The following is a 24,691-nucleotide window of genomic DNA, read 5'->3' as shown; positions in this document are numbered from 1 at the left end:
ACTTTTACTACGGAAATGTTCTGTTGTAATAATAGCGGTGTCTGGGGTACTGGCCAGATTCTTACGGTTTGCAGAAAAAGACAAAAAAAAAAAGATTTGTTTGCACACTGTGGCAATCCTACTTAAAGATTATATCTAGAAAAAAAAAAATCACACTGCTAAGATGCATTTGACTATGCTTTTGTTAACCAACAGAAATTTACTAATACTCAAGTCATCCACTAACTTACAACCTCACTGTTTTCAGCGAGATTTGGATTCGTTAGCTTGGTCTGCTTTCCAATGCTCTTCAGTATTCCGTAGCTTTATGTAGTGCATTGTGAACTTCAAAAGCTATGATCATACTTCAGCCCAAATGTGTATTAGAAGTACTTCTACAAAAGTATTTGCAGACTTTGTGCGTGAGATCACTGTAACAGTCTCATCAACAAATTTGTGACCTAAATGAGTCAGACAGAACTGGTCCAGCATGGTCTGCCCTACAAAGCAAGGTATCCTCAAATACAAGCAGCGTCTCTGCAGAACAAAAACTGCAGTTCAATCTTCCACAACATCTTACGGAAATGCAGATGTTTTAAAATTCAGAACAAGATTTCCCCCTAGTTCTTATCCCTCATGCAAGTTGTTTTAGTTCCGAAGAGAGATTAATTTATTTGCAAGTGTGCATTTGGAAACACATTGTGAAAAGTATCATCCGCCTCCCCCATTAAGAAAATTGTTTTAATATCAGAAAACATAGTTTGAGTTCTTTCAATTTGTGTTTTTTTAAATAAAAATACACTCAAGACAAAATAAAATCAAAAGGCAGAATACAATGCAGCTGAAGATCACCATTTCGGCTGTTAGACCACCAGATAAGAAAAAAAAAGAATGAAAAAATGTACCTTAATATCAGGATGGAAGACTCCTATTACTATTCGCCATTTGCTTAGGAACAGAGCAGTATGCTCTAATACTTTAGCTCATCACTGAAACTTGGACTGACTTAGAAGTCTAGCATTTGGCCAAAGTTAATTAGGAACGAGAACTGTTCAGGTAGCACAGATGCTACATTTTATATTCTGCTAATTATATCATGCAGCAGAATAAATTTCTGCAATGTTTGCAAAAGTTATCACAAGTAATGCAGTGGTCACTCCAAGGCCTACATCCAAACAGAAGAGCTGTCATATTTCAATAAGAACAAAAACCCAACACATTCAGGAGTCATCAGCGACACCAAAAAATACCTACTTTCAGATGCAGAATATCTCATCCAGGTGTAGGCAAATACTACTACTGCTGCCATTTCCATTTGGCTTCTCAATCCACTCTGCTGCAAAGGCACTCTTTTTCAACCATGTATTATATATTCTCCCCTTTAAGCATGTTTGTGGCTGTGTGTTCTTGTTAATGAACCTAAATTTCCCTGCAAGCTGTAACTAGTGAGTGTTATTATAGAGAAGAGAAACAGGCCTTTATGACTGCTAAAATTCAAGTATTAACATACAGATGCTATGCAAGAAGGACATCTATCTACTTCCTGATTAAGAATTAAATAGAGCTCTTCAGCAGAGGTACGTACTCCTCTACATGTTGTAGAAAATTAATTCCCAGAAGGCAGTCTTGATGCAAGCTCAATAGGCATTTAAGAGGAATCTCTTGAACTTTCGGTAAAGTAAATTCTTGGCGTAGACTTCAGTGAGTAAGTTGTTTTACTTACGCTGTATGTGAATCAGCTGCTTTGGCATTTTAAATTCTCCCGGATATATAGACTCATAGTAAGCAATATTACTTTCTGCTTCTGGGACTGGTATAACCATGTTATCCCTCTTCTCTCCATATACTTGTTGTGCTGAAATAGCCCGCTGGAGATGATGTTCCTATAAAAAAAAAAAAAAAAAAGGGGGGGGGTGAATATCTGAAAATATTTTTTCAGAACTCAGACTTAAAAGTTTAAGCAGACTTATTTCTTTGCAAATGCATTCATTCCCAAAACCCAGAGACAAGACATGAGAAATCAACACTGCACACCTTTACTCTGGTGCTCCACTTGAAAAGCAAACCACCAAGTGCTAGGGTTTTCCAGTAGGTGGCACTCTCCCTCTTACACAAACACACACAATACTTCAGTTCTTAATTTAACATGCAGCTGACTGACTTTCTAGGCTCACCAAGCTACATGAGTCCATCCATCATTACACATCTCTGCAAAGTTGCTTAAAATTCATTAGACATAGATTATAACAAGCAGTTGCAGAAAGAGATTCACTTTACTATGGCCATTTATTGACAGTGATATTGGAAAACAAGAAAGGGGGCCCGCGATCATCTCCCATTAAAAATAACTTTTTACCCACACAGAGAAAATGTTTTTAGAAAACATTTTATATACATGAGAATGTCTTCCATTTTCCTCTTTCTCCTCTCCTAACCCATCAAATAAAGGTTATTATTAACTATAAACCATAAAAGGGAGAATAATTAACTTCTGGATATCTGCAACTGTTTCTCAAGCTTACAAGTTCAAGTAACAGACTGAAAATTATTTTGGATTCTAGTAATCTTCTAATGCCACTATTCAAGTATACTATTCAATCCTTCCTGTGGTGTTGGCAAGGGCACTAACCAATATCAGCAGAACAGATAAAAGATTTAACAAAAAAAAAAATGCACAAGATGTATAAGTATATATAAATGATTTACTGACAGCGCAACAGGGTATTACTTTTTCCTGGTAGTAGCAAAGCTGATTTACTAAGTTTCTACCCTCAGATGTTCACTCCTAGTAGCACAATGTGGTAAAACAGCAGAATGCTGAAACCAGATTACTTGAAACAAGAACCGCAGCAGCAAGGAGGGAATGACCGTTTTTAACACTGGAATAAAACATACCAGTCTATAACCATGCAATCTTCTTATACTTTTATCTACTTGATCCCCAGTTCATTCCTCTTCAGTACAATAAAGACAATTAACAACTTCCAATTAACGTTACCAAAAATATATAATATATATAAAATAAGCTTTATTCTAAACTGCAGAGTGCAGCCTCAGACTTTATATAAAGCCTGTTTCAAGGTGAACTGCACACATTGCTTTGCAAAAAGAGGGCAATGGTGAGAATCAGGCTTATCACACAGTCGTAAGTAAACGTCACTGGACTGATTTTGATCCTCTAATATTTGGTAAATGTAGAAACGTATGTCTCCTAGGAGGGACAACACCTAAAACGGTCTTTTGGGTACCAATGACTAAGAAAATTTATTTTGCAGTTGTTTTGGAATCACTGTTGCTGGACACCTCAATTTGTGCAAACAGTAATAATTCTTGAGGATTTTGTCCCAACAGCTGCTAACTGCTGCAGAAGAGGGAATTAAGCTTTATTTCCATATAGTACAGTAGGAGAAACGTTATGTCAGATGCATGGTGTTAGCCAATGGGCCTTGCTCGTAACAGCAAAGGCTTACTGTTCTTAAAAAAAAAAAAAAAAAAAAAAAAAAATCACATGAAGGACTCCTGGTGCATTTATCACAACTTGTATGTTTTTATGCAAAAACATACCATTTCAGGGAAGAAAAGGGGGTCAGATACTAAAATAAGATTTTAATTTCTCTAGTCTATCTCTGATATAGAGATTGCCATCGCTAAAGTCAGTACACATAGCCTAATATCACAAGTTCAGTAAGAAGTAAAGACACCTGAACAAGACTCTTGAAAAGCAATCTAAGCATAAATCTGAACTTTGCCAGACTATTCCAATTACAAAAAAGGCCCAGTACTCGAGGAGGAAATAACTGTTAGCAGGCCCAGAAATTATGAAAACAACTGGATAAAGAGTTCCTCCACTGAAAGAGGTAGCCTGATCTGCTGTTAATGTCTGCTTCAATTCATCATAACAGATGTTCTTCTAAATAGTAAGAAATAAACAGACACAGCAATCCCCCCTACACCCTTACCCCCCAAATTCTCACTTATTCAGGAGAAGATGACTAACAGCAACTTTGCTCCTAACTCCAATATCTCAGTTGGCAGCTCAGCACAACTTCCTCTCTTCCGATTATACAGACTGTAATCAGGTGCGACTGGTAACTCTGGAAGTACTCACCTTTAACATGAAAATATTGTTAAACATCTACTGCTAATTAACCTACTAAAGCTCCCAGTTCCCATTCTGTAGTGTCTGTAGTCATTTTCTGCTGCATTTGCACAGCTGATCACTCCCACTCAAATGTAACCCTCCATTTAACTGAAATTGTAGCCTTTCATTTTAAAATGCACTGGTTTCCTCACTCTGTCAAGATGATTTTGAATTCTAAATCCTAGTCAAACACGTTGGCTGCTCTTGATGTTATCTTCAGATTTAATTGCAGATGCTATAATCCAAGTCACTACTGAAAATACCAACAAGCATTTAAGACAGACCTCTGCAGAAGTTCAACATATTACTTCAACTATTAACCCACTTCCAGGTATGCCTCTCCAACCAAATGCACTTATATAACAGTTTCTGTAATACTGTTTTTATTAGTTGCAAAACACAGAACAGTGTCAAAAAACCTTTCTAAAGTCAAGTCGCAACTATCCACCAGGTCTCTTGCCCTGCCACAGAAAGAAGTTAGACTGCATTAACAGGGTTTGTTCCCGAAAAACTCAAGTTACTACTATTACTTTCTGCAAAGAGATTAATATCTTACAGATAATTAAATTACTTTGCCCCAATGATCACCTGAATCTTTCCAGGAACTGCAATTAAGCCAGTTAATTTGCAGTTCTCTAGCTCCCACTTTCCAACAGTTTTTAAATAGTAGATGCATCTTCCCCCCTCCCCTTTGGGATATCATCTGTCCTTTAGAAGTTCACAGAAAGCTGTGAAACTGCTTCAGACTGTTTCTTTAAATTCCTCCTCATCAACTTTAGGTGGCTAAGTCAAGCTCAGAGGCTCTTGCTGCTATTCTTCATGCTGCCATTGCCTTGTGCCATCCTGATCCTATTACAGCAGTCTGGGAACCAAATCCACAGAAAACCAACTCCGTCCTGTTATTCTGCTGAAAGCAATTAGTCTTCTGCCACAGCAGCTCCCTGAACTGCCTCAGTTGGGGAAAGGGGAGAGAGAAGGATGATCGCCTCTGGCAGCAGCTACCCATTAAACTGGCTTAGCGCTATCATTAAATTACAGCTCATCCTTCTGTTAGTAGTGTATGTATGTTTTTGTTTTGTTTTAAATGAATATCAAGGGCAAAAAAGCATTAAGACTCATGAAAAGTTACAGCAGATAAATATTCTACTTGATACCGAGATAGCTGAAGTGTTTACCATGGTCTTCATCTTACTATAAATATTGATAGAATCTTTTCTTATTCTGCGTGTTTGCTGCTGGATGTGTCTCACCTCGTGCCTCCATTTTTCTAAGGTAAACTTTCCATGTAAAAATAATTTGTTCATACTTACTAGTTTCCACTTTGCATACATTCACATTTTTGTGTTAATTAATACTTGCTATTTAAGCTACATTGGAACAGGCTGCAGTTGTTTTACAAAAACCCAGCCCAAACTACTAGAGAACACAGAGTTAGCAGTTTCTTCCTGCTCTCCTAAATTGCTTCCCTTGGATCTTTTGTACACATTTGCTGCTTAACAAGTATTTCTTGAAATATATGCTTTATATACTTTTCTAAAAAGGAAGAATAACAGAATAACGATGAAGTTAAGAGGTTATTCTCCTTGAAACTGCCTTCCACTTTTACATTAACTATTCTCAACTTACTAGCTAAATTCAATACCTAGAAAAGCTTTTCTCTTCAGTTTTTCTGAAGAGAAAAGTTTTCTTCCTCTGCCTGATATTAAGAGCTACTAGAAATAAAACCATGGTAATTTTTTTGCTATAATGATAATTTGTTCAAGTACTTTCAGAATGATGGTACCTCAAACCTTACTCCCTCTTCCTCGTGCTGACACTGGTGCCCATGAGAACTTGTGTTAAGACTATTCAAAGAGTTCATCCAAAAGTATACCATCTTCTTACCACCCTACCCACCCAACAGCTAATTTTCTACCAGGTTAGCTTCCCACCTGGCTCACCATGAAGTCAGACAATCCCAGGGTCAAAGGGATGCAGTAGGAGCATTCGGCCCAAAGACAGAGAAAGTGTCTGAGAAGAGCAGCTTCACCATTTTGGCAACAGCCAACAACTAACATGAAACTGCACCTTAACAACTTGCTAAAAAAATCATCCCACCATATTTCTGTCCTGAAATGTATTAAGGTAGCTAAAATTCCATTACCAACCCTTGCACTTCAGATTGTTTGAACAAGTAGCAGGGCAAACGCTCAACCACCACTTTTATCCTCCAGAAATTTTCTTAATTCGACAGCCTACCTGACAAGCCTACTGAAACGGAAACTATTTTTCTGACTACCCAGAACATAGCAAAATATCATGAGCTTAAGAAATTTTCTTAAGCAAAATTATACATCAACATCATCGTTTTTTTCCCTGTAATCTGCCCTTCTATTAATTCTTAGGATATCAAGTCTGCCACTTGCATCAATTTTTATTGCATCAGTATCACCATACACTTTTCTCTTTGATCTTCGGGAATAAGGTAAACTAAGGCACAGAGGCAATACTAAAGGCACTAGGGAAAGCAGGAACTCAGGCAGAGCAGCTGTCACCATGCTCCAATGGAACAGCCAAGCGTAAAAGAACTAGAATTTGTCTTTAGCTCTGGCTTGAGGGGTAACGTAACCTCTGTCAAAAGATAACGTGAGAACAAGGGTGTAAATCTTCAAGAAGAGTGTAGTGCTTGCCCAAGGTGAATTTATAGCACACCACTTAAAAAGCTGTATGAGTACACATAATTCTGTATATTTCAGTGGCCAAAACACAAAGCGTACTATAATTCTGGTTCAACCTCACTACGAGCAGACACTCTTGTCTGCCAGCAGAAACTAGTAAGTTTGGTAAGTTTTTGTCAATAAGACTGTTAGACTTCAAGTTACAGTTTCTCAAAGGCAACAGGCATTGACAAAGCACAAAGGTTATTCTGACAAAACATCTACGTTACAATACACCTTGCAGACTGTATTCTGAGATAAACAACAACCTGTCATTAAAAAAAACAGACATAAAATGATGTGACCTTGTTATTAACAGTCTAACAAATCAAAGTAACAGAGCATCATTGTTTTGGAAAGTTAATTGCAAGTACGTTGCCACAGTAGCATATAGTATCTTCTTAAGAGCAAAAGAAGAATTTAGAGTATTTTGTAATTTGATTGCATGTTTCTTCAAAGAATTTCTCCAAATTATTCCAGAACTGTTAACAGAAATATCTGAAGCACACCTGCCTACAGAAATGGCCAGAACAAAGTCAGCTGTGAAGTCCAGTATGTACAGCAGAGCCTAAAGTTTCTAAATCCTCAAAGCCTGCCTTAGGGAAGTCTGCATTCTCTCTGTTGGGGGAAGTAAGAGGTAGAAAATAGGGGGGAAGCCATGCACAGGGAATGAAAGGAGTTTAAAAATATATGTATACAAAAGAGACACAGGAGTGTATTCAAATCTGTACATATCACAAACACATTTTTCCACCTGAAATACAAAAGCTATATAGGAGGACACTAGAACTGATTCTCTCACTACTGGCAGCCGTGTCAAAATATTGTCCCTCCACTGATCCGCACAGACCTTTAGATTTAAACCAGTATGACTGGGAGGAGAATCCTTTCACATCCCTCCCTGGCCTGACAGAAGCGCTTTCAAAGCTAGTATCTCACAGCTCACACAACGATGTTCTAAGCTACAGAACTAGAAAGAATACAAGTTTCAACAGGCAGTTATCAATAAGCACTAGATTCACGACAGTTACACTAAAACGTAAAACAGCTGAAACGAATTTAAGGACATAAAAGTTCAAGTACATAAACTCACAAGCCTGTCTTTTTATACACCCTTTACCTTCTAGGAACTTGTGGTCTAAAACCCTTTTAGAAAAGCCCGAAACACATGAGGAAAAGTCTAACACAACTGCAGCTCATCTTAAATGCAAATACATTACTCAGTAATTAAGATTAAACAACAAAACATCGGAACAGGAAAATCACAAGCTTTAAAGTTCACTACGTCGTCCGAGGGTTGATGAACGGGTGCCAGAGCAAGCTGGTTCCACGCTACAAGCTAAAGCTTTTTTGGCTAACTTCACACCCCTTTCCCCCCCCAGGGACAATATGGTTCCTACACCTCAGTCATCACGTCAGCAGCAACAAGGTTTGCTGGTGCAAGGACACAGGAAGGCAACACAGCTAAGCTGCTATGAGACCCAGCTACACAGGAAGATCGAAGACCGTTCAAACTAACTCATCCCATAGCCATACAGCAGGACTATTAAAGTGCTTTAGTAACCTACTGATTGCATTTCCCTGGCTCACTAAGCTATAGGGTATGAACTGTGCGTCTCAGCTGTACGAGGATCTCTGTAACCTGAATGGTCAGGGAAGATGGCCTCTTTCGGACAGGGACGGTCAACCTACTCCACAATAAATGTATACAACAAAGATTCAACCCAATGATCTGAGCATGAAGAAGGCAGAAACAAACAAAATACCAAACTGACTTTCTCTCGAATCTTCTCTCCTTGTTATAAGGTCTTAGCTGTTCTGCAACCTACTGAACAGACAGGTTTTTTTTGTCAAGGCTGGAAGGAAGAGACAGAGTGACCTCTCAGAGGATTACATTCTAACTGTCTAAGATGATCCATTTTGCCTTATGCCTCCCCCTACTTGTCATGCTCCTTCTGGCCCCTCCTTAGAGCCAGTTCAAGTATTAGAAACACATCTCTGAGAGACTTTTTGGTGTGGTGGTTTTCTGTCACTGCAACAAGAAGGGCTCACTCTGCAACAGGTAAGCACCAAACATGGTGCAAGAGAAGGAACTCAACACACAGCCAGAATCACAGAATGGTTTAGGTTGGAAGGGACCTCTGGAGATCATCTAGTCCAACCTCCCTCCTCAAGCAGGGTCACCTAGAGCAGATTGCCCAGGATCACATCCAGACAGGTTTTGAACATCTCCAGCGAAGGAGACTCCACTACCTCTCTGGGCAACCCGTTCCAGTGCTCAGTCACCCTCACAGTCAAGAAGTTTTTTCTCAGGTTCAGGCGGAACTTCCTGTGGTTCAGTTTGTGCCCATTGCCTCTTGTCTTGTTGCTGGGCACCACGGAGAAGAGACTGGCCTCATCCTCTTGACACCCCCCCCCTCAGATACTTGTACACATTGATGAGATCCCCTCTCAGTTTTCTCTTCTCCAGGCTCAACAGGCCCAGCTCTCTCAGCCTTTCTTCATAGGAGAGATGCTCCAGTCCCCTCATCATCTTGGTAGCCCTCCGCTGGACTCTCTCCAGCAGTGCCATGTCTCTCTTGTACTGGGGAGCCCAGAACTGGACACAGGACTCCAGGGGAGGCCTCCCCAGGGCTGAGGAGAGAGGCAGGATCACCTCCCTCGACCTGCTGGCAACACTCTGCCTCATGCACCCCAAGATACCATTGGCCTTCTTGGCCACAAGGGCACACTGCTGCCTCATGTTTAACTTGTTGTCCACCAGCACTCCCAGGTCCTTCTCGGCAGAGCTACTTTCCAGCAGGTCAACCCCCAGCCTGGACTGCTGCATGGGGTTATTTCTCCCTAGGTGCAGGACCTTGCACTTGCCGCCTTTGTTGAATTTCAGGAGGTTCCTCTCCGCCCAGCTCTCCAGCCTGTCCAGGTCCCTCTGAATGGCAGCACAGTCTTCTGGTGGGTCAGCCACTCCCCCCAGTTTAGTATCATCAGCAAACTTGCTGAGGGTGCACTCTGTCCCTTCCTCCAGGTCATGGATGAATACGTTGAACAATACCGGACCCAGGACTGACCCCTGGAGGACACCACTAGCCACAGGCCTCCAACTTGACTCTGCACCATTCACCACAACCCTCTGAGCTCAGCCATCCAGCCAGTTCTCAAGCCACCTCACCATTCACTCATCTAGCCCACACTTCCTGAGTTTACCTACAAGGATGTGGTGGGAGACAGTGTCCAAAGCCTTGCTGAAGTCCAGGGAGACAACACCCACTGCTCTGCCCTCGTCTACCCAGCCAGTCCTTCCATCAGAGAAGGCTATCACATTGGTCAAGCATGATTTCCCTTTGGTGAATCCGTGCTGACTACTCCTGATCACCTCGTCCTCCAGATGCTTACCGAGGACCTCCAGGAGGAGCTGTTCCATCAGTTTTGCAGGGATGGAGGTGAGGCTGACAGGCCTGGAGTTTCCTGGCTCCTCCTTCTTGCCCTTTTGGAAGGGTGGAGTGACACTGGCTTTCTTCCAGGCCTCAGGCACCTCTCCTGATCTCCAGGACCTTTCAAAGATGATGGAGAGTGGCCTAGCGATAACATCCTGCCAGCTCCCTCAGCACTCGTGGGTGCATCCCGTCAGGGCCCATGGATTTGTGGATGTCAAGTTTGGACAAATGTTCTCTAATCCGACCCTCCTCCACCAAGGGAGAGTCTTCCTTTCTCCAGACTTCCTCTCTTGTCTCCAAGGTCTGGAATTCCTCAGGACTGGCCTTAGCAGTGAAGACTGAAACAAAGGCAGCATTCCATATCTCTGCCTTCTCTGTATCCTTTGTCACCAGGGCACCCGCCCCATTCAGCAGCGGGCCCACGTTTTCCCTAGTCTTCCTTTTGCTATTGATGTATTTGAAGAAGCCCTTCTTGTTGTCCTTGACATCCCCTGCCAGATTTAATTCCAGCTGGGCCTTAGCCTTCCTCATCGCATCCCTGCACACTCTGACAACGTCCTGTATTCCTCCCGAGTGGCCTGTCCCCTTTGCCACATTCTGTAGACTTCCTTCTTCTGCTGGAGTTTGGCCAGGAGTTCCTTGCTCCTCCATGCAGGTCTCCTGCCCGCTTTGCTCGACTTCTTCCTCAGAGGGATGCACTGATCTTGAGCCTGGAGGAGGTGACGCTTGAATATTAACCAGCTTTCTTGGACCCCTCTTCCTTCTAGGGCCCTACCCCATGAGACTCCCCTAAGTAGGTCCCTCAAGAGGCCACGGTTAGCTCTCCTGAAGTCCAGGGCTGCAATCCTACTCATTGCCCTGCTCCCTCCTCGCAGGATCCTGAACTCCACCATCTCATGGTCACTGCAGCCAAGGCTGCCCCCAACCTTCACCTCTCCAACTAGACCTTCTTTGTTCGTTAGTACAAGGTCTAGCATTGCACCTCTCCTCGTTGGCGTCTCCACCACCTGGGTCAAGAAATTATCATCAATCCTCTGCAGGAACCTCTTTGACTGTTTGTGCCTAGCTGTGCTGTCTTGCCAACAGATGTCAGGGTGGTTGAAGTCTCCCATGAGGACCAGGGCCTGTGATCGTGAGGCTACTTCCAGCTGTCTGTAGAAGGCCTCATCGATGGCTTCCTCCTGGTCAGGTGGCCTGTAGTAGACCCCCACAACAGTGTCACTCATGTTACCCTGCCCTTTAATCCTTACCCATTGGCTCTCCACTTGCTCTTCATCCACCCCGAGGCAGAGCTCCATACATTCTAGTTGCTCCCTCACAGAAAGAGCAACTCCACCACCTCGCCTTCCTGGCCTGTCTTTCCTAAAAACAGCAGCCAATTCAGAACATTTTAAACTGCTAAGAGATACCCTAAATCTCCTTTGAATTTTTCTTATTGCCAGAGCAGCAAGTTGCTGTAGTGGCTTCTAGCATGACTGAAAGCAAAAATACTTATTCTTCATGCACAACAGGCCTCACAGCTTATTACGAAAGAGCTTAGTATACAAACACACCGCATACTTTCCCTTTTACTACCTCACACACAAATCTAGTCACACTTTACAACATGCTAACAGCAAAGACATTCTGACAAATTTGTTATAGCACCTGTTTCCAAACAACTGCTGGTAAAGCTCCAACCCCACCCTGATCAACATGACTTAGTCAATTTGGTCCTGCCTTGCAGAGCACAGAAGTCTTCAAACAGTATTCTGGCACAAAATCAATCCCTGAGTTACACCGATCCTTGAACCCCAGACAGCAAAGTCCAGCTCCTGAATTCCAGCTTACAGCCCGTGATAATGGCAAGCTGTCATGAGATTGACAGATATGCAGGCAAGTATACATGCTGCTTCTAACCTCTCACTCCAAGTACATGCACGTTATATAATATTTTGGCCAATACTTTAAGTTTGGCCACAACAAACACACATGACCAAAACATGACAGGAGCTATGAGTCACCAAAGCAACACTATGTGGTTCCTTACCCTCCCCTTATGATGGGCCCTGAGAAAGTTAGTAGTACATCACACTTAGGTTTTTTAGTCTGGCCCACAAGCCATTTGAAGCCATAAAGCCACTGCAAGTCATCTTCTAATTGGGGCTATGTACATGAACGGAGATAGAGTAAACATCAATTTAAGCTGCCTAAGGATTCACCCAAACCACAGGGCTGTAGATTTTCCCTTCTCAGGCGGCTGAGGTCTCAAATGCTCTGAATCAATCCATGAGGAAGAAGAATTTATTCCCTTGATATTAAAGTGGAAATTAGTAAAGCAGGGCCTCAAACTGTCCCTCCATATTCCAAATAGGGAGTAAAACCATGAAGACAGCTTCTGCTAATTGACTGATGTCAGTCTCATGAGCAGTCACTTACGAAGGACTCCACTGTAATTACTACAATAATTAGATCCCTGCTACAAATTCCAACTTAATATATCTGCTAGGATTAAATAGCAATTGCTAGGTGAAAATGCAGTCTAACCATACTTCAAAAAACATATGCATTTTTGTACTTAAAGGAGCATCAAGAGATCTTACTCACTGTTAGTATTTTTAGCTGGGACACTAACTAGAAGTGAAGTCAATCACATAGACTAAGATGATCAAGACTATGACATTTCTCATGCTCAAAACAGAAACTTCTAAGAGCATGCATGAAGTCTGCCCTTTTCTTGGCAAAATCTTGCTTCCAGATCTGTGGATTCCAGCAGCAAAACGATCAAGAATTACCTAAAACGTTGGGGAAATTTTCATTGGCTTTGTTTGCTATATAAATTGGGGTGACAGACAACACTTTTGATCTGGAAGAGGAGGACTGACAGCATTATTATTACGGAACATGACGGTGCTGGAAGAAACTGAAAGCTCTCTCATTACTAGGGAGTGAATGGCAGAAAGATCAGTTTCATATTACACATTACTGTGAAATATAAACAAGTAGAGACAAAGAAAAGAATGAAACTGGCCCAAGACATGCTAGAGAAGAACACACACAACCTAGGAACCTTGCGAAGTAGGAAAACTCTGGTATTAAACACACTATGCTATTACATAGCATAGTTTACAAAGCAACGGTATTTTTTAACATCTCAGTCTTCCCAGGTACAGATCCCACACTGATTACCTAGAAAGACTGAAGTGACTCAGCTGTGTATCAAATCGCACTACACTAAACGCGTAACTGTAACACTGAACATTGGCTTCAAGTATTCTGCTTAGGAATCACTAACAGCTTAATACTAGCAGAAGGAGCTGTCCCCTTTCCTAATGGCCATTAATATTATCGATCTTTTTCTCTGTACTGACTTTGGTCACATGTAACTCCCCAGCCTACTCAGCTCAGTAACCCAGGGAAGGGGAGGAAAGCTATTCTTCGGTGAGTCTTCTGCTTGTGCCATGGGCTTAATTAGTTCACAGAGGGGTCACACGAAGATCATGGCAAGGCCTAAGGAAAAGGCAGGACTATCTCTTTTCAACACCAACACTCTTAAATTGGCTCAGTCCGTCTCACTGAACTCCTTCACACAGCCACATCTCACAAAAATCCAGCTTCAACTGCAAAACCAGTTGAAGCTCGCACCCCTTATCACAGCTTTTAACATGGATCAGTAGTTCCATGATCAAGTAGTTCAGTCTGCAGTACAGGATGTGAACCTTCTTAAATGACATCCACTGCTCAAGTCAGAGTATCACAGAAAACAGACCAAGATTTGATACTGTATAGCATTACACCTTAAAAGGGTGTATGCAGTTTAATCTATTCTATATACAATTAAATTAAAAAAAAGTTTCCTTTGGAGCAAGGCCTTACACTGGAACGCCTAGAATATACATTCTAGGGAATACCCCTAGAATTTAACCTTTTGTTACCACAGGCTCCTGCTGTAATGCCAGTAAGGAAAGCCTGTAATAAATCTTTACAGCAAAAGTGATTTTTCACTTCTATAGGGAAAACAAAGTGGAACTTTCAGATATTTTTCAACACTTATGATAAGAAAATTGTATGACGTTCCCAAATTAAAAGAAAGATACAGCAATGCCTTGCTGCTTGCTTAAACGTTATTGCAAGTCAGCCCTACTACATAAACACACCACACAGTTTTGGATGGCAAAAGCTGTACACCGGTTCCTGCATTTTTTGTTCAGTACAGGCATCTGAGATTACTGTTAACCCTAGTGCACACTGCTTAAAAAAAAAGAAAGCAGCAGCGTTATTTGAATTACAAATAGTCCAGCTTAACAGCAAACAAGCTTCTGTTCTCTTTCACTACTCTTCTGAATACTAATGTTCAGACACACATCTATATCCAGTAAAGACAGGGTGCTGCAACCATTCCAATAGTATCGTATAATATAACAGAAAACCATACACAACACTGGATAAAGTTAAGGGGTAAGCTATAAACCTGCACTAAAATATATAACAGGCCTTGAAAAATAAGTCAGTGGGGTTGGATGAACTTCTTATACTATGTTTTCCATCAAAGTTTGCTCTTCCAAGCATGAAACACAAACAAGAAAAATTACCTAACTCCTTCCATACACCATGAGAAAAAACACTAAGCCTTCAAGCGAGCCTCACTAAACCAGCCTCTTTTTCAGTCTTACCTGTCACGAGTCTGTACTGAAGCCAAGTTGTTCAACAGGTCACGTTTGAAATAGGCTTCAGTTGCAAAGGAAAACAGCATGCAAGAAAATAAAGCCATACAATTTAAAGAGTGAGTGAGCAAGCGTATGTGAAGTACTTAATATGTATATATAAACTTAAGTATACATAGTATAAACCATATAGTTTAAGAAAGTAGTACCTCTACCTTTTTAGTATTAGTTTATTGAAAGTTTAAAAATATTCCCTTCCATAACCCAAACTGTACAAACTGGGGGAAGGGGGGTGTCAACAGCTTCTCAGTTCCTAGAACGGTGTTTGCTCAAAGATTCTGAAGAAAAACAACTCTAAAAACAAACAGAATTTGGTTTCTTTTGTTAAAAAGCATTAAAGAAGATTCTGCAAAATAGCACCCAGGACTACTATTTCTCCCTCCATGTTTCCAGTAGCAAGACACTAAAACTTAGCATTCCTTGGAACCCGTAGGTCAGATCTTTAAACACCAAACCATTCAACTATGGACCTCAAAAAACAAATAGCCAATCTCCAGTTAACTGAGCTAAGTCTAAACCACAGACACTACTAGTAAACTAATACTTTAAAGAATGCAGAAACCTTTTTGCAAACTAAGTGCAGGAGAAGGCTGGATTTTATCAGAGGGCTACTCTGCCTAACATTCTGTCTCCAAAAACTGCTCATGGGCATTCTTGCTGAATGCAATAAGAACAGAGCAAAAATACAACCATACTTCACAATTGTATTCTACCTGAGCTGCAGGTTACAAGAGGCCGGGACTCTGAGCAACATGAATTTTAGTCTTTACATTTAGCAGTATTATATACTTTTCTTCCATTTTTTTTTCAATCCAGCATGTACTATGTAGCTATAATGTTAATATTAATAGGCTGGCCAGACACCCAACTTGGATGTAACCTTAATTCTGGCTGAAACACTGGGGCCCATATCACACAGAACTACAACAGCTATACCTTCCATAAGGTTGCCTCATATTTACATTCTTGTCAGGTTTAGTCCTCTCTTCTGTAAAGTTCAGTTTCATTATCTCAAGCAGATTCAGGAAGTAACAATTTGACAAATGTTGATATTCATACTGAACATTTTGCAGTACTCTCAAGTGGTATGGAAACAGCAAAACATCAAAATAATTACCCAGAAAAAAGGAGTATCAATACTCGTGTAAATGTGTTTGCTTAGCAGTTGAGGCTCAGCACCTCTCCTTCACTGCAACAACTGACAGAAGAAAAAAAAAAAAAAAGCCTTAAAAACCCAAACTAATCACTTTTTAAAGTGGTCACAGGTACGCATTCCATATAAAAAGTTTATATATCACAGTTCAATTAAAAATTCAAAGTATCTAAACTTAAAGATTCTAGAACATCATGTTAAACCACCAAACTCATTTCTGAATTAAAAAAAATACTGTAGTATTATCAATTTCCATGCTACAGGGAAGGCAGGCCGGCTGCAGAGAAAGCGCAAGATGCATCCTACTAATGCTTAAAAACTAGGCAGCGAGGCACAATTTTGTAGATTCCACAACATATAAAGTACTTCCTTCCCCAGTGTAAGATCTCACACAACAATGGAAAGAAACTGTCACACAGTGAAGACCACAAACATGAGCTGCACAAGTATGTGCAGGCTGCACCAAGCCTCACCCTTGAATTACTGTCACTTTGTCAATGATATCGAAGTCATGACCTCATCTCCCTCTAAAACAAAAGCTGAATTAAATTGCCGGGGGCAGGAGGAGGAATGCATTGCATAGTTGTAACTCCCACTAAGAGACGAAGGTTTTGTACGTACCAAGATAGGAAGGTATCAAGACATTCAGCAAATGCGAAGTTACCTCCCTAAAAAAATACAAATGCTAGAACCGACATCTTCAAAAAAGTTATAATCCAAGTCTGCAGCAAAGAAGAAACATGTCCAGCAATTAGGGCAGGATTACTCTCTCTGATCAGTTAAATTTTGTCAAAACATGTTCATGAAAGCACAAGTAAAACTGATCAATATTTTTCTACTAAACTCAGTATTGGCTTCTGTATTCACAACACCCAACAGACGAGAATTTCAGGTCTGATGCCACAAAGGTGGAAAAGCGCTTCTTCACTAGTGACAGTAGCAGGTACAACACTGAATAACTTAAGAGACTCTAAAGATTACACCACTGTGATGCACTTATCTATATACTTCTTGCTGCAGATGGCAGCCTTCACTTTGCAAAGCTACAGGTTTAGACATTTTTCAACTTAGTATCTTTTTGCATTCAAGTACAGCTATCTACAGCACAGATTTGCATCAGGCAGAAAGGTTTAGACAAACACCAACTTTAAGTTTCCTGAACAGTAAAAAAAGTTAGTGTTTTGGATGACGAATGTGCTACATGCACTGCAAAACAGGTGCCAATCATTACTCTTGATAGGTCAGTGTTCTCAGGACGTTGTTATCTACAGGTTTATTAAGACTGTCTTAAAAATACAAGATATTAGCATTCGAAATTCATGACCCTCTTACATGCAATTAAGTGCAAACTCCAGTTTTTCAGCCGGTATAAAAACTTAACAATTGAGACAGGCAGAAGATGGCAAAGCCATGAGGGTGTGGGGAAGGAAGAGCAAAGGTGAACAGGAAAGGTTTACTATGAGGCCGAACACTTCCCTAAAGCTCAAAAGCTAAATACATTACACTGTGCACACGGAGAGAATAATCATGACAGTTATGAGTTAAGTGGCTGAACGGAACAAAATGCGACTACTAAACGTGATTTACAAGGAGATAACATCAATACAAATTCAGTTCATGCTGTCAAGTTCCGCCGAGAAGGGCTTTTGTCCTTTTTTCAAAGTTAGAGGCATTTTAACACCTTTTAGGCATCTTGTGCTTTCACTTCTCCATCATTAAAATCAGCTTATGATCTTCACGTATTTAAAAAACAAAACAAATCAAATCCCTCCCCCCCTCCCCCCCCGCTAGCATTCCTTATGTCTACTGTGTTACTGTCTATTGTATTCAAAAAAGCCTATACCTCTCTCAAGGACAAGATGCTGCTCATTTCCTCTACCTCTCACAGGCAGAAGAGTTCAGGACCATCCTGACAGTCATAACCCACCCAGAACATAATATATCATAATTATGTGGAACATAACACAAAGTTGCCTTTAGCTCTGCCACACGTTCAGCTGCAAAGACTGCAGATGAGTCTTAACAGATAACCCCTGGCCACTAGGGACTAGAGTAAGCAGTACAAATATGCATACTTTAATGAGTATATTTAATATATAAATATACAAAGTATAACAGACATTTTAGAAGATGGCTTTTTGTCCATCCTGAATACTGAATTCAAGAAGATAGCTCAGAGGTCAGCACAGAAACCCATTTATGAGACCAAGGAAAATATCCTGTTAATTATACCAGCTATCTTACCTCCCCACCTTGGCGCCTATCACTATGTAAACTACCATAGGCTGCAAGCAAGATTTTGTACTTTGCATCAATTCATCATGTTCCTTCTGTGCAAGAAGTATTTTAGACAGATTGCTATTTATGAATGTATTTACAGAAGACTCTCTAGCACATCATAGCTTGAAAAGCATCAACCTGATACTAGATACATTTTTAGAGTTCAAAAATCAGAGCTGCTTAACACATTATGCTTTTAAATTACCAAACAGGCTCAGTTTCATATTGCTTATCACATTAACTAGTTCGATTATTCTATATGACTCATGGGTTTCTTCCAATGCCAAAAATAAATGACCAAATAATAACTGACCAATAAAAAGGAAAAATATTTTAATGCAAGGTGAGAAACCTTCAGCACAAGACTGAAATGACTTGCCAAATTTCACAAACAAGAAGGGAGGGAATGGCAAAAAAATCCAAACGAAAACAAAAACACAAACAAAAAACACCCTCACCCTCCAAACTTCACAGTATTTAGGACCATACTTAGGCCCCAATGCCTCCCTTTTTCTTTATCAGCCAGACATCACCGAAACGCAGAAAGAAAAAAATTACTCAAGGGTAATACCTCAAAGCATTTTATAACAATAGTTCAAAGACATTTTAGAAGGTTTTTCAAATTGTTTTGCATCTTTCAGTATTTCTGATAGTACATTGCTTCTGGTAATTAACCATCTGAGATTCTCAAATAAATGGCATCGTGTGGCCTTTTCCTTAAGCAGGTGTTTTACTCTTTTCCATCTTGGCACATCATCGAGGAAATCATCCTATGAAGAACTGCTAGCCATCCACAAGAAAATGTATTCCTGCTTCCTCTGTCCATTAAGTAGCGAGATGGAGATTTGACCTAGTAAAGTCAGTTCCTAACAGCAAGTCAAAATATCTTTCCATCCCTGGCAAAGATAACGCTGCCAAAAGCTGGCTTATGATCTCAAATTCTGATTCCAGCTGCACAGCTTCATCTGCTAAACAGATAACCTGATTTCCTTCAAATCCTCAGCAATGAGCACTGCCTAGCATTCACAGGTAATTTGAATGGATAGTTTACATTTAACATGTGTGAAAGAAAAGTACTGAAACAATCCTCCCAGAAAATAAACTTCTTGGCTATCACCTAGTTCTGTAACCATCTGAGGAGAAACGACACCACAGTCTAAAACACCCACACACTCATTCTCCCTGTTAATCATGGTGAAAACCACAACCACAAAAACAAGACAGACATTCATTATATACATAGAAGAAAACTGTATGCGCTCTGCCGACAACAGCACTGAACATTCTTGGATTGGAGACTATCTGCCTCCAAATCTAGCAACTTTTAATGCTGAATCTCCTCCTTCTCTATGAACCAAAAAAGATGCTTATTTTCCAGAATTGTCTTAAAAGCACAGTGTAAGAACAGTAAGAGGTCAAACTCACATTGCTCAGAGAGACGACAATGTATTGCTTTTCTCATATTCATGAGAAGACTAACATTGGGAAACATTTAAACCCAAAAATGTAATTTCCCCTGCTATAATTTTCTAGAAAAACAGTGTAAATTAAAATATGGCAGATATCCTGCTTCCTCCTTTTTTTTCCCCCAAAACATAGCATTAAACTAACCACTGGATACAACATTTTAAAATAATCAGGTTTATAAATCATGCCCACGGGCTATCTATATCTGCCTAAGGGAAACAATAATGAACAAATTGGGGGCTTGGCTTTACACATTTGCTTTTTTCTGATATGCTCTCATTTAGCAACAAAAATATCCAGGAATATTTTTCCTAGTGCCACCAGATGGCTTGGGAACTCCACACTATCCTGCCATACAACAACTTAACAGTTATCTTCTGAGCAGGGTACAGTCACGCAGCATACCCATGCATGAAGTTAAGATTTACAGAATTTTATCTAGTAGAGGATTTGTGGCACCTTTTTCTCAGTAAGATGAGCTTATTAGGAGCACTTCAAAACTTGTCTTCCCTCACTGGCTTCTCCGGAACTTCTAATCGACACTAAGGTTCTTGTCCTTATTTCCAAGGCACTCCATAGTTCTGATAATCTAAAAGCCTGCTAAGCTCCCCAAGAACAAAGACAACATTCATCAGCTACCCTCTAACAACTCGAGGTCTTTCTGCAGTAAAAGTACAGATGCACGGAAAAACAGCAATTGTATAAGGGTTAAAGCATTAACTGTACAAAAACAAAAAAACCGCTTTCTGTTCCAGTCCAAGAAATACAACTTTGCTTTTAACATTTAGTCATCATTAAGCAAATTTCTAAACATCTTCCAAAGTCAAGATATCTCAGAAGACATGCTTCTCCTGCAGGGAAAGCGTGAGAGAACAGACACACAACAAAGTTCTGTGAATCACTTTCATCCTACAGCTCCAGTAAAAATTTTTAGACAGGGGCACATTGCAAATGTGAATGACTCCCTTTTAAACAAAAACAAACAAACAAACAAACAAAAAAACAAAAAAAACACCCCACACCTGTACAGGGGAGTGATTCACAGAATCACAGAATGGTTTAGGTTGGAAGGGACCTCTGGAGATCATCTAGTCCAACCTCCCTCCTCAAGCAGGGTCCTCTAGAGCAGATTGCCCAGGATCACATCCAGACAGGTTTTGAATATCTCCAGCGAAGGAGACTCCACTACCTCTCTGGGCAACCCGTTCCAGTGCTCAGTCACCCTCACAGTCAAGAAGTTTTTTCTCAGGTTCAGGCGGAACTTCCTGTGCGGTTCAGTTTCTGCCCGTTGCCTCTTGTCCTGTTGCTGGGCACCACGGAGAAGAGGCTGGCCTCATCCTCTTGACACCCCCCCTTCAGATTAAGTCTGTTCACGAAAAATACCTTACACAGCCAAAGATCTTTTTCAAATTGAACAAATTTTACACTGGTGACATAATAAAAGCTGCTTTACTTCAGCTTTTGTAGTTGAAGTCCCTTCCGCTTCATACGCGAGAAAGTAAAAGTCTCCCCTACTACCTTGGAGTCTGTTGAAGTTTTAACTTGATGAAATGCATTACTTGTCTGAAATGAACTGAAAAAAAAAAATCTTTATCCTAACATTTGAACAGACTCATACAGTGCTTGGCCTCTGCTTTAAGACCACAGCCTCTACATCAGAAAAGAGAGTTAGTACACTAACATTAATCATAACTTTATTTGAGCAAAACAGGAGATAAACAGCAAGGGCAAACAAGCATCACTTTTGACAATGAACATGTGAAAGTAACGTGTGAGAAACAGTATAAAGTCTCCCTACATTCACCCATGAGCATCTGTAGGCTTTAAAATAAAAGTAATAAAGTAATCCACTTGAAGGATTCCTGTAACTATACCAAATAGAAAAATTCTGCAGTGCTGCATCTTGAGTAGGTTCTTTCCTATAGCCTTATTCCCAAGTATCCCAATATCACCCTGTTAACTCAGAAGAGAACTGAACTTATAACAGGCAGTAAGATTTCTATGTTAGAGAACTAAGTATTATGCATAAGGTATGACAAAATCTTCTTCCTGAAGTCAGTTCTCATTTTCTCTCAGTCTTTTAAGAATTCTTTTCCTCACCCTTTAAGTGAGGAAATCAAATAGGCACACAGGACACAACCTGCTGAAACAATAATACAGGATTGGGGAGGGGGAACAAACATTTGTGTAGTTTTTCAGTTAAAAACCGCATTTCCTAAGTGAATATGCAAAGGCAAAGGGGAGATCAGGAACATAATTTTAATCAGCAATGCTATGAAGAGACTTACGGTGGCTAAAAAACCCTGGAATTTAAATAAAAACAAAGAAAATAGGACATTTCAAATAATTAAACCTGGGAAAGTGCCTAGAAACAAAGATATCATGTACTATGTAAACAGAAAAATACAGGACATGATAACAGCACAAACAGAAAAGTAAACAAACAACGTTACAGCAAGTGTTTTCTTACTTGCACCAAGCAGGGCATTTTGGGCAAGATTCATGACAGATTACAGTAGACTGGCAAAATGACTCCCAGCCTTCTTTCCTTTCCAAGAGAGCTTCTGTATATTTAACACCCTGTCATTCCACTTTCATAATACAGCCTTGCATAAAACCCTCCAGTGTTAAAAGGGAAAATCTGGAAACAAAAGCCTGTGCAGAATTTAACTTTCCATGCCAAGGCCTTCCTAACAGCCATGCTTTGAGCTGCACATCTGATCAGTGAAGAAGCTGCAGTCTAGAGCCCCTCAAATTACAACAGAAAAGGAACAGTAGCATGAATTATATACAGGGTAGTCTCTGCTACAAAATCTCTCTCCTGAGCAAAGATTTGGTAACTCTTCCAGGCAGCCCACAAGATCTTGAACTACTGTCTACTAATCATTAAAAAGCAACAGCTCTAAGTCATGATATAGACATAAAGATAAGAATTTAAAATGAAACAGATATTCAGTAATTCTGTATTTAGACCAGCTTCATTCTATCATAATACTTCTGGCTCTTGTAACTGACGACTGCCCAATTTTGTACCAAGGTGCAACGCCACTTTGGACAATGACAAGCAATCCCTTCCAACAATACACTCTCAAAAGCTTCCTTTTCAACTGAAAAAGCACAAATTTCTTACCTTCTGATTAAATATAAAGGAAATAAGGTTTGAGTACCACTCTTAAAGATTTACGAGGACTATTTCCTCTCTCACTGAAAGTACCTTTCCTTGGAGAGACAGACAGACAAGCAATTTTTCCCCCAAGTTGTGTATCACCCTCAACTCATTCAATGCACCTCTGTGTATTTGTTTAACCAAAGAGATCCTCTCTGAACAGGCAGTCCCAGAACTTACATACAGCTGAGAAATATACAGATACTGCTGGAAAGGAGAGAGGAGACAATATATAGGCTTGTCAAATAGCAGAGGGCATAAAAGCAGCCACTGCTATTTTTGTTTGGTTACGTTAGTCACTTGATGCATTCCTTGATATTAAAGCTATTTATTCCTCTTACACATACAAAGGAAAGTACTAAGGAAGGGGAAAGAACAAGTGACTGATTACACATATCAAAAGCCAGCAAATTAAAGGACTCTCTTCTAGCAGAAGACTCGCATGCACAGACATAGACATGCACGTTCCTTCAAAAGAAAGGCTTGAGAAAGCAATGTACTAATAAGTATTCAAAACTAATGCTGAATATGCTCTGCAAATTCATACTGAAATAAATGTATATATGCTGCTGAGGAATATTATCATGTAATTAAAATACAGTTCTTAAGACAGAGAGAAACAAAGCTGCACACTCAAAAAAAAATTAATACATTTAAGGGCTTGCCACATTACACTTTAGAGCTACCTGAAACAACTGAATATTAACCAGGTTACTTTGAACAACTTAACTTTCTACTGGAGTAAAATATAGGATGTTGGCTACTGAGATCAAAAAGAAAACAAGAACCGTGTCACTCTGATCCTAAAACATTTTTGTTACTGAATTATTGCCTTCCCCCCAAATATTACCCTTATAAACATTTTACTGCATGAAATTAATACCCATTTCTTTACCATTACATCATACAGATCAAATTTAAAAAATGATCATAAAAATAAGATTATCTGGCTCCCCCTTAAGATAAAATAAAAGGATTCAAAGGAAGCAAAGCCCTTCTATACATGTCCGACCTTAAATTACTTAGAATCATGGACTGTCATAAGCTCCTCTTCCTCACCTCCAAAGCCCTATCTGTTCCATTCCTTCTTGTGCTGTTAAAAACATCGCTAATAAAGTTGTCTTTCTTTGCTTTTTTGGTTTTGATGTAAATAATCTGAAGACATATTTCTAATCTCTTCCAGTGGTTAACCATCCTCATTGTTACTGAAGGAACACTAAACATGTCTAACCTATTTCATCTTAAGTAGTTTATTCTGCCATAAAGTCACTGCTCTTACAAGTTTCCTATGTGCAGTGAAAAAAGAAGTGATGAAAAGGTTACAAATAACTTGAACACGGGTAATTCAAACTAATGCCTTAAGACTGGTCTACACTTAGTTCTTCTGGAACAGCTCATTTAGGCAGAATTTATCACCCAGACGAGTTATGTATGTACTTAAAAGGGATTAAACAAATTAGGAAAGAACATCCTTCACCTAGTACATGTCCTAGCTTGAAACGCTTCCAAAGCTGACTTGCAAATTCACATCCTCCATCATTTCAAAATAGAATTTGGACCTTCAGAGGCTTTCTGCACAAGGTGCAGGAGTTCAGTCAACGCTCTTCCCAGTATTTTCTGAAACTTTTAAAGTATTTAATACTCAAGTACTTTCAAACACTGTTCTAAAGCA

At 40.0% G+C, this 24,691-nt stretch overlaps 1 protein-coding gene across 4 annotated transcripts in view; it reads right to left on the bottom strand.

Moving 5' to 3' along the window:
• EPC1 (enhancer of polycomb homolog 1) overlaps window positions 1-24,691 on the bottom strand; it is a 72,901-nt gene that overhangs the window by 21,753 nt on the left and 26,457 nt on the right. For all 4 annotated transcript variants that reach the window (XM_068934402.1, XM_068934403.1, XM_068934400.1 and 1 more), the window contains one exon: window positions 1,703-1,862. In XM_068934402.1, coding sequence (XP_068790503.1) covers window positions 1,703-1,802 — 100 coding nt within the window. In that variant the 5' untranslated portion in view covers window positions 1,803-1,862. The remainder of the gene's footprint in view (window positions 1-1,702; window positions 1,863-24,691) is intronic.

This window comes from Struthio camelus, chromosome 2, assembly GCF_040807025.1.
Source record: "Struthio camelus isolate bStrCam1 chromosome 2, bStrCam1.hap1, whole genome shotgun sequence".
NCBI lineage: Eukaryota > Metazoa > Chordata > Aves > Struthioniformes > Struthionidae > Struthio > Struthio camelus.
The sequence above is the reverse complement of the archived record's forward strand: the minus strand, read 5'-3'. Positions and strand labels throughout refer to the sequence as shown.